Source organism: Hyperolius riggenbachi, chromosome 6 (assembly GCF_040937935.1).
Source record: "Hyperolius riggenbachi isolate aHypRig1 chromosome 6, aHypRig1.pri, whole genome shotgun sequence".
NCBI lineage: Eukaryota > Metazoa > Chordata > Amphibia > Anura > Hyperoliidae > Hyperolius > Hyperolius riggenbachi.
The window spans coordinates 296494298-296508562 of NC_090651.1; the positions used below are offsets into that span (position 1 = coordinate 296494298).

Below are 14265 nucleotides of genomic sequence, written 5' to 3' on the forward strand. Positions count from 1 at the left end.
CCCCCCCCCCCCCAATCATCCTGTTCATCCTGTGCCCACGCCATCCTTCAGAGACCCTCTGGCCAGCAGCGGTGACCCCCTGAAAGCTGGTCGGCCAAGTGGCTCCTTGTTGCGTCCCCGTGCACGGCAGTGTTCTGCGCATGTCCAGTATGGGAAAATCTCTACTGTGCTTGCACAGGACAGGACCGCATATACACAGTAGCCACTAGCTAATACCGGCCAGCTTTCAGGGGGGCGCCGCGGCTTGAGGGAGGGCCGTGGAAGGACGGCGCGGGCACAGGGTGACTGTGGGGGGCTGCAAGAAGCCGCAGCATGGTGTTTTCTTTAGACTTAAACAACACTTGAAGAATACATTAATAAGTAATCTAATAGAAGAACACATGCAAAGCAAGGACCTGCAAAGTGTGATTACCTTTAACCAGAGCTTTCAAGATAACAGTCTCAAAATCCTCCGTCCCATCAGCGTTGGAATACACTGTGACCAGTTCCCGATTCTCTACAATCTTTTCAACCTAAAATAGACAAAACAAATACCAACTCTGTTAAAACAAGACCATGTAAAGGAAATGTAGAAGGCAAAAACATTTCCTATTAAACTGGCGTATGTATCATCCGGTGCTAAAAGCTTTGAATTCTGCTCAGTAGCAATTCTGAAGTTTGTGCCATTACAGCTCTTTATAGTACAGTTTTCATTTCGTCTGATATAATACAGGAGAATGAGCCCATCTAGGGCTGAATACCCACGCTTCATGTCAAGACAACATTCACATAGAATCCCTCGTTTTTCCTGACCAATTCCCCTACAGTAAAATCATTTCATCTGTATTTTAACATCTGCCAAGGATGCAGTGTGTTTCCTATGACAACGCTGGCACAGATCACAGTAAATAAAGGCCTTCTAGTGCTTCTTCTGAAGGCTTGGCCTAGCTCAATATCAGCAGTACAAACTATGCAATGTGCATAACAAAGAAAATGTTTCTTATTTCTCTGAGTGAAGCAGGAGTTTTACTTTAGGCCCATTTGAGTGTTTCTCTGCTCGATAACAGTGTTTCTCTGCTCCATAACATGATGTGAAATCAGAGAATGAGGATTTGCAAGGATGCAAATGTTGTCAGTCACTGTCCTATAAACCTACTTCACTGAACAGAACATGAGAGGGGAGTGCAGGGAGTTATTATACAGTCTGTTTACACAACAGAGTGCTGCTTGGTATTTTACATGGTAGTTAGTAACCAGTTTCTTGTTTGTTAGCTGCCGCCACATTCATCAACTGCTGCTTCTTCCCCTCCCACATTCTGGCTTCTGTCAGGTAAGTGGTGAGACTGAGGCCTCCTACAAAAGAAGCCCAGGTTATTTGCCTTCTCTTAGGGCTCTTTCACATTACATGACACTTGCAGGAGCCAATTTCCTGCAAGCGTTATGATCTGCGGGTGGATGTTGGGATGTTGCAGTGCGACGTTGATTAGCGGCGGTAGTTCTTCATCCGACGGGAAACCGCCAGTGCCGGATGATTAAAAGCTCCCGGCTGCATCATACCGCAAAGCCCCAAAATGCAGAGTTGGATGTGAAAGATGAATGCAAAGTATTGACCTTGCGTCAAAACGCCAGAAATCAGCTCTGGTGTGAAAGAGCCCTAAGCAGGAGAGTTGGCGGGAGGCCTCTGTGCTGTCCTTCATTGGTCAGAAAACACACAGGAATACCACCTGTTCTTTCCTTCAGATAGAGATCATACTTGTGTTCGTGCGAAATGCAGACCATTCTTCACAAGTGTTTTTCTACATGATATGCGCATTTGTCTGCGATTGAACAGGCGTTTTGTGTAGCCAGTGAATGTCACTGAATAAACGGATGCCTTGCGTGATAAAGTAGTGAAGGTTGTATCTTTTTAAATGTTATGCACAATCACCAATGCTTCCTGAAACCACAGCAGGCCGGCAGGAAAGAATTGTTTTGTAATGCGATTCACATTGCAGGAAACCGCCTGCGATTTCAATAAGTTTGACCCCTGCCTCTGTGTATCTGAAAAACAACTCCATTGATCTTTAGAAGATGTAATGGGAGCATCAAAGCTTGTAATAATGCAAAGGATTGGCAAAATAAGGTGTTACTCAGAGGCCGCTCACCACTCCTATTCCTAACACTTTTGTTACCATAAAGCGAACCTAAACTCAGAACTTCCTCTCTGCTCTAAAAGATAAGCAGCATTATTATTATTATTATTATTATTAATAATAACCTTTAAAGAAAAAACATTGCTTTGTTACAGCTGACACTGGTTGAACTCGATGGACGTATGTCTTTTTTCAGCCAAAATAACTATGTAACTATGTAACAAATCCTGCAACAAATCTGCAGTGTGTCTACTTCCTGCTTTCATGGAAGCAGACATAGGGTTAACATCCTGTGTTTATAAATTAGCTGCTCTGCTGTGGCAGAGGAGATTCCTAGGTGACACAGCTGAAAGATCAAATTACAGTTGCGATTAGACATCAATCAAAGGAGAAAAGGAATCCGGGCACCAGATGAGCTGCTATGCAAGCACCCACTTTATTTCATCCCACCAGGACAGATACAGCTTAGCACATGTTGCAAAAATAACTTCTAAATACATACAGGGTGCATTTCTCTATGTTTCCCTTCTGCCCTGTGCAAGAGTTCATCAAAATACAACAAACGTAAGTATGTTTTTTAGTTTGTGAGCATATCTAACCACAGATAAAGAGATTTTCTTCACCTTTGACAATCATATGTGATCATCTCAGGTAAAATCTGTCACAGGCAGGGGCATCTCCAAATATCATTGGTCTGCCCCTTTAGCGAACCACCTACATCAGGCTACCACTACTGCAGTTCCTGTATCTCCTAATTGTCTCCCTCCCCTCTCCACAGAGCAGGTCAGGCTGCCTGGTAGATACCTATGCAGCACGTCTGTACAACAACTAATCAAATGAAACACAAACCATGCTTTCAGGTGACAATACACTAGAAGGCATACATGGCTTTACTGACCTTTTTGATCATTTTAGTCAAGTTCTCATTGGGGAAATGTGATTTCAGTTTCTCTTCTATGACTATTCTGACTGACTCCATCGTCAGCGATTCCTCTAAGATCTCAGCCAGGCAGTCAGCGACTCCGCCCGAGCCAGCAACCAGCAGGCATGGGATGGGGCTCATTGTGGCATTGTAGACTCTCTGAAAAGGAAGACCAGAATACAGCAACACATGAGGAGGATTAATGATAAAGTAGTTTATATGGGCGTCACAGAGACATAGTGGATAGCATTGTTGCGATGAATGTCAGCATGGAGGTTGTATGTTTTCCTTATGTTTGCATGGCTTTTCTCCAGGCACTCTGGTTTCTTCCCGCAAAATTGGCCTGGCTTAGACTGACTATGATGGACATATGTCTATGGCAGGTATTAGATTTTGAGCACCTCTGAGGGACAGTTAGTCACATGACAATATTCTGTGTGGGAGATGTAGGCGCTATATAAATACAATATAGATAAAAAATAGTTTATATTGTAGATATCATAATGTGGGTTGAAAGAAATATGGCATCTAACAGGTAGTGTGATTACAGAGGCAGGCAAAAACTGAGTATGCTAAGGCAGCCCGTTAGGCACTTGAAGTGAGAGGGATATGGTGGCGGCCATATTTATTTCGTTTAAACAATGCACATTGCCTGGCTGTCTTGCTGATCCTCTCCTCTAATACTTTTAGGCATGTACCCCGAACAAGCATGCAGAACAGATTTGCAACCTGCATGCTTGTTTCAGGTATGGGATACAGACACTACTGATGCATCATGGAAGATCACCAGGATGCCAGGCAACTAGTATTGTTTAAAGTGGAACTAAACTCAGAATTTCCTCATTGCTCTAAAAGATTAGCCACAGCATAATAACCTGTTATGTGAAAAAAATTCTTCAATATAATTTGTGGAAATCCTAAAAAACCTGAAGTTATAATTTGGTTTCATTTTTTAAGGGAGCACTAAGGGAGCACTAAAAGGGTTAAAGAGACATTGAAGCGAAAAAAAATATGACATGATATGTATGTGTAGTATAGCTAAGAAATAAAACATTAGGAGCAGAGACATAAGTCTAATATTGTTTCCAGTACAGGAAGAGTTAAGAAACTCCAGTTGTTATCTATGCAAAAGAGCCATTGAGCTCCACGACTTTCAAAAGTAGCAGAGAGCTCTGTCTCCTGAAGCTGGTTATCTCAACTGTCAGTCACTGTATTTTCTTTTTCTCTCTGGAGGACAGTTCAAAAGTTCACTGGCCTGCTCTATAAAATCATTTAGAATGCTTAGTCGTGTGTAAACTGCAAATATTAGAGAATGATGCAACTTTATAAAAAAAACACTATATAACTGAAAATAAAAATAGGAGAATTTTTTATTTGCTACTAATGTTCTAGTAATTATCTGTACTATACAAACAATTCTTTACATCATATTTTTTTTTCACTTCAGTGTCTCTTTAAGCCTCAGTATTTACTGTATGGGGACAGCTGCCTTGGCAGAGCTCTTGCAGTCTATTCACTTTGATCTATTGAAACAAACACAGGGAAGTGAATTTCTTCAGCAACTTTATGTGGAATAAAGACTTTTCATTGTGTGCTGTGCAAGAGTTTGGGTCCGCTTTAAAAGGAAATACATAGGACAGCCTTCATATCCTTTTCAGGTCAGTTGTCCTTTAAAGTGTGACTAATTTCCATGGAACCAAAACACTACAAGCAGATCAGCCTGAGAGATTATAGGTTCAAAAAATACCTTTGTTTTTAATATATTTTGTCACACTTAGGCGCCTCTTTGCTACTGTTTGGTCTTATCAAAAGTCCCCCACTAATATCACATGTGATGAAATCTAATCTGCCTGAAGTCAGTTCCATTCATTGTGTAGCAGCCGCGAGACTCAGACCGTACCTCCAGCATCTTGGACTCGCCAGCGATAAGCATGCAAAGGACAGGGATCTCAATGCTTCCTTTACCTAGAAGACAACATGTATATACAACAGTTGAGTACAAAGTGCCAAAAAATTTGAAAAAATCCATCAAAACAGCTAAACAAATAACCATGCACAAGTCTTTCTGCAATTTAATATTATTAACTGTATCACCATTTCAATTTAAATATCACGGTAAATGTGTAGAACCAACTATATGCTTTTTACGAGCACAGACTCTGTATTATGCTTGGAGCATAGACTGCTAAGAAAGTCCCCCTTCTTACATAGATACTTATCTGCACAGAGCAAGAGCTCTATTGATTCTTTTCTAATCTGCACAGAACAGGAACCTTTGTATCTTCTTTATTACTCTGCACTATTTCAATGATGGACTTGGCATTCTACTCTCTTAGTCCCTGTTAAGAACACTGTGGAAGGGTTGCCCACCTTCTGCAGCAATCAAAAAATCAATGAAGTCTCTCTCAGAACAAAACCAACCATTGGGGAGAAAAGGTAGCACACACCGAGGAGGGTCCACTATGCTCCTCTTTACATGTTCCTTGTCCCATGGTGATGTCAGCCCTTCTGTCCAATCACCTTCCGGTCACAGCACTAATAAGTGGATGAACAGCCTGCCAGTCTATGCTGCCCATACCTTACCATAATGCTGATTACCAGAAGGGGCAGTACAGAGACACCATCCCTGTCGTGACAGCAGTGCGTGAATACCAAGGAACCAGTGAAGAAAGAAGAGGAGCAGAACAGATAGAAAGGAGGAGGTTTCATAGACAGGTAAGTATGACCTGCTCTCCCCCTCAGCTTTACTCATGTGGGGGAAAGGTACATGGATTTCTACTGTAAAACTTTGCAAATGTTATTCTTATGCCATGCCCAATGTTATGATGCTTCCTGGTGTTATTTAATGGCCTTATTAAATTAGTTAATTTTGAAGGTCCACCTAAAGACATTTGGGCATTTCTGAACTTAACAACAAAGTTTAGCTGCATCAAAGGGGTGCTCAGTGAGGTCATGAGGTGAAATGTGATTGGCTGCTCAGATATAAGACACTCTACCAATTGCGCCCTGCCACACGGAGTAATCCCGCTGATGTCCACACTTACCCCCGACTCCAGTCTTCTGCCGTGATATGTGCTCCTCAAGTTTGAATCGAAAGCCAGTTTCACCCCCCATTTTCTCATTGGTTCCATCATCAGCCAGGAGGAAGATGGAGTAGTTGTTATCCAAGGAGTATGTTGGTCCATCCACGTTCATCATGTAGTATTTTGCCGGAGAAGATCCCTGAGAAACAATGGTGACAGCCATAAATTAATGGATGCTAAACTTTTTGAATGTAAGAGGGAAAAATGAAGTTGCACAGAGGTGAAATAAAGCAGAACTCGTAGTTTAAGACTTCAGAAACCCTGAAAAAAGTGGGCAGCCCAGAGTCACAACATGGCAGCTTCCATCTGTTGTTTCTCTCACAGTTATTTTGTGCAGTTTAAATTTGCCTTCTTAAAACAGAAGGTATTTGTGATAATTCAGCTTTAAGCGAGTTAACGATTATTAATGATTTATAAAGCTCCATCATACAGTATTCTGTGGAGACAGAGCTTATCTGAAGGGATTGTGGTTTTTTTTTTTCAGGAAACCTGGGAGTTCCAGGAGATTCTCGATCTGTATTTGCTTCAAGGAAACTTCTGCACTGTGTTAATATTAGTAATTAATAATATGGTAAAAAAAGTTATTAAACTTCAGCCTACAGTGTCGAAAATCATATGCATCCGAGCAACGTTAACCTCCCATTTATTCGCCAATAACTTTATCGCTCCTAAAATCCATTTTAACAGGGAGATTAAGAAAGAATTGGAAAAAAATCATTATTTCTCAGTTTTTGGCCATTATATTTTAAAATTAACACATGCTACCATAATTAAAACCCATGTATTTTATTTGCCCATTTGTCCCGCTTATTCCACCTTTTAAATTATGTCCCTATCACAATTTATGGCGCCAATATTTTATTTAGAAATAAAGGTGCATTTTTTCAATTTGCGTTCATCCCTATTTACAAGCTTAACATTTTTTTAAAAAAGTAATAAGATACTCTCTTGACATGTATATTTAAAACGTTCAGACCCTTAGGTAACTATTTATGTAGTTTTTTTTTTATTGTAATTTTTTTATTTATTTTTTTATTAAAAAATATATTTGGATAATTTTAGTTTGGTAGGTAAACAGCTAATTTTAGATGTAATAAAATGTAATTCTTTATTTAAAAAATGTATGTGGGTGCAGTTTACTATTTGGCCACAAAATGGCCACAGTCAAAAAAGTCCTGGAGCGTACAATCACGCTGCCAGAAACTATAAGGATGCTGTAAAAAAATTTTTGGCCAGATATACCGCGCTCTACGATTAGAAAGCGTTGGCTTTTCTGCGGGGGACTTAGATCTGTGAATGGGAATTATATTCCCATTCACTGTCCGGGGGGGGGGGGGGGGGTGTTAACGGCAGGCAGCGGGAGGAGCGCGCCAGCGGATATATCCGTCCAGATAGACTTAAGTGGTTAATTGCCTAGAAATGTCCAGAGGAAACCAGAAACGGCATTTATCCAAAGTAATGCATTAGAATTAGCATGCCAGTAAAGCTTTATGCTACCGTCCATGGTGTAACAATCCTCCCTGCCATCGCAGGGGGGCCCAGAGACTTTGGGGGACCCTTCTCCTCCTTCTCCCCAGCTGCAAGTGCAGCCAATTAGCAAAAAACCTCCTTGTTTGCTCACAAATACCATCCCCGCCACCTCCCCCCGCCATGCAGAGTAGCGAGTAGCGGGAGTGTGTGTAATTTTTTTCCTGCTTCCAGATGCTGCCTCACAGCAGAACACTCTCTGCTGCCATTTGCTGGCTCCCAATAACGTGACCCGGGGGGGGGGGGGGAATCTTGTGGACCAAGGGAGCCCCAGGCTATTCTTTTTGCAGAGGGGCCCTATTAAGTCTCTTTATGCCCCTGCTACCATCTTCTGTACAATATTCATTGGTATGTCCATGAACCACTGAGCTGTTGTCAAGATGCATCTCTTACCTTAGGGTTCACCAGGCTGTCACGGTTATTGACGATCCCCCACGGCGCGATGCCCATGGCCACCACTTTGGTTCTGGAGTTGGAGCTGGCCGTGGCATGATCTCGCACTGCCTCACCTACATATTTCCCGATGCCTACTTGCATTCCGCCGGTCATTATCCAGGCTCCTGTGGGGAGGAAGGCATTCAATGAGAACCCCGGTATGAAGAAACATTTGTACAGTGCTTTACACCTGTGACCTTATGCTCCATATCAGAAGATCGCAGCTCAACCAGACAGACCGGAGTCATTCCATTTATTCATTAATGTACCACAGAAGCATAAACGTTATCCTTCTACACGGTTAGTTGCATAACATTTATGCCTCTCTCTGCTGATTGTAGTTGCATATTACGCAATTAATGGAGTGATTCCAGATAATCCAGTTATTGTATATGTAAACAGCGTGAGAGGAGTGTTGGCGCATTCTCCCTACTTACCGTAACATTCAGAGTAATATTTATTTCTATGTAATTAGTAGGAACCCCCCCCCCCCCCCATTTACATACTTGACCAGTAAATGAAACATGCTGAGGTTTAGGTCTGGGTTCATTAGAGTAGCTGCCAGTGCACAGAAGAATAAGCCGATTGCCCATTCCAGTGATGTAGCATCAGGGGATGCGGAGGTTGCGACTACACCAGGGCCCCCCAGCCACATAGGCATTAAACTGGACCTGAATTCTTGCACAGGACAGAAGGAAAACAAAGAGAAATGCACCCTGTATGTATTTAGAGAGTTTAGCCTGTCATCATCTGTGACTAATCACAACTGTAATTTGATCTCGTCAGCTGTGTCAGCTCAGGAATCTCCTCTGCCACTGCCACTGCAGAGCACCTAATTTGTAAACACAGGATGTTAACAATAGGTCTGCTTCCATGAAAGCAAGAAGTAGACACACTGCAGATTTATTGCAGGATTTGTGTCCCCTGTAACAAAGAAATGTTTTTTTCTTTAAAAGGTTGTTATGCTGTTGTGTATCTTTTAAAGCAGAAAAAAGTTGAGTTGAGGACCGCTTTAACTGTTGTTTTTTTTTTTGGTACTGTAGTTTATAATGATAATGATCGCCTGTACATGTGCTTTGCATAGTGTCATTAAAGGACAACTATCGCAAAAAAATAGGCAGTTAAAATCTGACATAACTGGTTTTGGGCCAGTCCATCTCCTCATGGGGGATTATCAGGGTTTTCTTTGTTTTCAACAGCATTTCCTGAACGGCAGTTTAACTGCCAAAATAGTAAGATACCAGCCAGCCCCCCTACTCACTTAGGGCCCGTTTCCACTAGGAGATGCAGAAGTGACGCGGGCAGCAGCGGAAGTGATGCGATGAGGCTAGGTAGCCGCATTCGCATCACTTTGCAGTGGAAACCAGCCCTTACACATTATTTTGTCAGTTAGACTTTGCAACTGCTGTTCAGGAAAAGCTGTTGAAAACAAACAAAAAAAAAACCTGAGAATCCCCCATGAGGAGATGGACTGGCCCAAAACCTGTCGGTTCTGTCTGATTTTAACTGCCTACTTTTTTTTCACGATAGTGGTCCTTCACCAAACTATTCTCACAAGCTCTCTGACACAGTGGCTGTCTGTAGAAGCTTCCAGGATGCGGTTGACAGGTGAGTGGTTAGGGAGGGGACCGTGTGGGAGATGTGCCTACACGGGGCGTCCCTGTAAAACTATGCAATCTACGATTGCATCTAACCGAAGCCTCCCACCTGAATGCTAATTTATACAATTCCTGCTAGATTTGGTACAGCAGGCAAAGGGTGTATAACAGTACACCTGATTGGCTGATTGGCATCTGCTGACCAGATAAAGGCAGGAGATTGCTCTAGCTGGGAGTTAGCAATTGTGTTTGTTGCAGTTAGCATTCAGTTTAGAGGTGGTGGGGTGAGTTCCCTGGAGGTGAGAGGTCCAGGGCTTGTCCACACTTCCCTCTGGGTATCGCATGGTTGTTTGGGGGCCCCAGCTAGTGAAAGAGACCTGGGGCCCCCGGCTATCATGCGGACCAATGTTTGTGATTGTATATTGAATGTAGCCCTGCCCTCCGAGTGTTTCTTAGCCTAGGCTGATAAGCTATACAAAATTCTCCTGCCTCAGAGCATTCTGGGAGACCAGGTATATTTTGTACTGGCTTCGGAACTCTTAGCATTCCGCAGAGATCATCTGACAGGACTAAAGATGTCACCACCAGTGAAAAATTTCAGAATGTGAATCAGGGAGAGGAAAGATTTTACAATGTGCAACCACTGACTAAATAATCTATAAGTGAATAATGTAAAAAAAATTATTACGTTATTTTCACTACAGTTCCTTTTTAAAAGAAAAAGAAAACAGCTATCGTTTAAACAGCTATATCATTTCACAAAGTCCTACCAAGATAATTTGACGCACAATTTCACTGAGTATTCGTCAATAAAACCTGTGTGAACCCATTCTGTGTGTTTTGGTGGTTTATGAGGGTAGTCGGGCGATTTCAAAGGTGTAAGAACGCACAGGATTACTGACGTAGGTCATATTTCTGCAGCACATTTGCTCACTAGAATTACCTGTCAGAGGTGGCTGTAAACTGGCAGGTTTGCTTGAAGCACTTTGTGAGTGACCTGATGCTGATCTCCACAGAGACAGCTCCGCCTTCACACAGGAATTTCAGTGAATCAGGCACAAAGCCACCGGCAACATGCTTTATTTTATGTTAAGCATTTCGGAAGCACACATAAACTTGAACCCTTGAAACAAGGCAGATGGTAAACGTGTGCACAATTCAAGGTCAAGTCTCTACAACAAAAAGACTACTGCAATATTTTATCTTTCGCAGGCAGGGCTGGGCCGAGGCAGAGGCGAGAGAGGTTCCAGCCTCAGGGCGCTGAGTAGGAGGCGGCGCATAAGGCCTGGTTCACATTAGCGTTCGCTGTCCGGATCCGCCTGATCGGATCCGGACCGTATACTGTGCAAACGGAACGTACGTTCCGCATAGCAATGCAAAGTCTATGCGGACGTTCACATGCGTACGTTCCGTACAGAACGGAGCCAGATCGGATCCGGACAGTTTTCCAACATGCGCTATTTTTCGGGTCCGGTCATCCGGCCCACGCACCCGGGCCGGATCCTGACCCTTTACATGCGGCCATGCTGTGCAATGAGAAACGGATGTTTCTCATCACACTGGCAATAGGACCGGATGCTTCCAGCACCAGTCCTATGCCACTTGGGGGGCCCGGACTACACGCCGGTATCCCCCATGCTTGCGGTGCCTTTCTGACACTGCAATGTATCTAGTTCCGGCTACTTTATTGGAGCCGGAACTGATACATTCCGGATCCGCAACTGGTGGCAACTTGTGGCCACCGCAGAGACCAGTACGGTCTCTTTGCGGCCCCCGGACACTTGCGGACTCGAACCGCAAGTGTGAATGGGGCCTGACTCACTCAGCTATCATCCCCCCCCCCCCCCCCATTATGTTTGAAACAGAGAGAAATAAGAAAAGGGGATACGTGGCAGCGACTGCAAGCCAGATAACTAGAGATTAAGGTGCTGGGGGCCCTGGAGCACCTCTTAGTCTAATAGCAATCGATGTGTGATGGCTGGGGTGGGAGGGATGGAGGGGCGCACTTTGGTGCCTCAGCCTTGGGCGCTGAAGGACCTTGTCCCGACTCGGTTCACAGGACTTTACATTTATATCCCAATTGACTTTTTTTTGGGGGGGGGGGGGGCTTAGAGGTGAGAGTTATATGGAGGCTGCCATATTTACTTCCTTTTAAGCAATACCAGTTGCCTGGCTGGCCTGCTGATCCTCTGCCTCTATACTTTCGGCCATAGACCCTGAACAAGCATACAGCAGATCAGATGTTTCTGACATTACTCTCAGATCTGACAAGATTAGCTTCATCCTTGTTTCTTGTGTTATTCAGACACTTCTACAGCCAAATAAATCAGCAGGGCTGTCAGGCAACTGGTATTGTTTAAAAGGAAACAGATATGGCAGCCTCCATAACACTATCACCTCGGGTACACTTTAACTTTATCTGTGTGTTTGGGGAAGTGTGAGAACATGGAAACTCAATGCATATAGCTTCCTGGCCCAAATTCAAACCAGGGACCCAGGGCTACAAGGAGAGAGTGCTACCCACCAAGTCCCATATGGTTCACTTCCAGTTCCTCATGGCAAATATTTTCCCTCTTTGTTCACATCTAAAATCGAATTGCAAACGCCAGCATTTTGTGAGTTATTTTTCCCCCTCCTAGAACTTGCTTTCGCGCTACAATTTTGTGTAAAGCACTTTTGCGGAGCGATTTGTTTTTGTTTTTACTTCCAGACGCAAGTCTGGAAGTGAACTATTTGACCCAGAAAAGAATAAATATAATGTATTTATTCTTAAAAGTGCGAACGCAATTGCTGCACAAAGCGATTTTGTGAGCGTTTTGCGCTTTTCCTATACCTTCCGTTGTAGCAAAATCGCCCTAAAAATGGTACATGCAGCGCTTTGCTGAGCAGAAAGCAGAGGAAACGCTCAGATATTTAAAATCGCTGGCGCTAAAAAAAAAAATGCAAAACGTCCTAGGAGTGAACGAGCCCTAACTGAACTTCCCTTCCCTCGTGAAATGCCACACTTTCTTGCTATCCCATTGCCCTCCAGGAGGGGGTGTGGCTGTGCTGTCATCCACACTTCCTCCTACTGCAATCAACAAAGGAAGTGGTGTAGCCAAATGATGTAGTTTGTGTAGAGTGCATGTGATAAATAAACAAGTTGCCAAGGCGTGTGCTAGGAAGCCTGTCTGTTAGCAAAACTACCCAAGTCACATGATCACATATCTGACTATTACAATTCAGGTAACATATTTGGTACTTTATTTTCTACAAACGTAACACGATTTGTATATAGGGGAGCAAATGTTGCAGCCTATGGAAGAGAGTGGTCTGCCATTAAAGTACAGCAAGCTGATTAGCAACTATACAAACAAATTTGGCAAAATGATTGTAAACATGGAAGCTCTTGAGCAGGGAAAACAGCTTTGTAAAAGATTAATATTTTCTACAAGAACACTGGATCTTTCCCTCACTATCCCATTACCCTTTGAGTTTTTCAAAACATTGTATCAAAAAATATATTTAGGCAAATAACATCATGATAGCTTTTTGTCCAACTTTGCTTTATAGCCCCATTATACTGTCTCAGCTGGTGATTTGCACATTTGCCAAAAGGGGGCAATGTGCCACTGCCACCTATGACCTAACGCCTAAGATTACTGCATAAGAACCAGCAACATGGTTAATGCTACACATGTCAGTATTCATCATTGCAGCACTACACCCATACGCACACGCTTTGACTATGGACAAAGGACAGTAATGGGAGAGGCTAGCTTGGGGTATTTGCACATTTCAACATACTGAAGGTGTGTATGAGGAAATATGCACAAATTAATTATGCCTGGTACACTTCATTTTACCTTAAAGTAAACCTGTGACATCATAAAACAATAAAGCTACTCTATAGAGTACAGACCATATCTAGTACTGGTGTGTGAGTGCGTTAATCTTCAGATACACATTTAAAAAGAAAGAAGTTTTAAATCAGGATGATACCATTTATTGGCTAACTAAAAAGAATAAGAACAAGCAAGCTTTCGGCTTTGCAGGCTTTGTCGGGCTTAAATTCTGTTGCATTCAAAAAGAATATGAGGTATTTACTTTTATAACAACTCCTGCAGCAGCTCAAAACTGTTTTGAGTTTTAAAAAATTGCAGACATTTTTAAAGTGTTATTTGATCAAAGTGGCGGGAGATACAGTCCAAGAACTTCATTTCTTACGATAATAGTGAAAGTCACTCATAGAAATACTTTTTATATGTGTAACTACAATAGAAAGATTTTACTAACTTTTCATAGTCAGGTCATCTCGGCAGACTGATAAGACTGTTTCTGAACGATCCGGCGAGCGGATCGCTCAGAAACAGCCTTATCAGTCCGCCGACAGAGCGTACACACGCGCTACTGTCGCCTGAAAGTCCGCCCAGTGGGAGGGTCTGACGGACCCGTCGTTGGCAGCCGTAGTGTGTGTGTACGCACCTTTAGGCTAATGAAACAAATATATATAGCACATACAGTGAAGTTAACACTTCTAGAAATGCAAAAAAAAAAATACATGCACACTAAGGCCTAGTGCACACCGGAGCGTTTCCGCTGCGGTTTGC

At 42.9% G+C, this 14265-nt stretch overlaps 1 protein-coding gene across 2 annotated transcripts in view; it reads right to left on the reverse strand.

The window, feature by feature from the left end:
- TRPM4 (transient receptor potential cation channel subfamily M member 4) overlaps positions 1-14265 on the reverse strand; it is a 161155-nt gene that overhangs the window by 63529 nt on the left and 83361 nt on the right. For both annotated transcript variants that reach the window (XM_068241123.1, XM_068241124.1), the window contains exons 5-9: positions 8037-8203; positions 6078-6255; positions 4934-4998; positions 3010-3192; positions 413-512 (exon numbers count right to left, since the gene is read on the reverse strand). In XM_068241123.1, coding sequence (XP_068097224.1) covers positions 413-512; positions 3010-3192; positions 4934-4998; positions 6078-6255; positions 8037-8203 — 693 coding nt within the window. The remainder of the gene's footprint in view (positions 1-412; positions 513-3009; positions 3193-4933; positions 4999-6077; positions 6256-8036; positions 8204-14265) is intronic.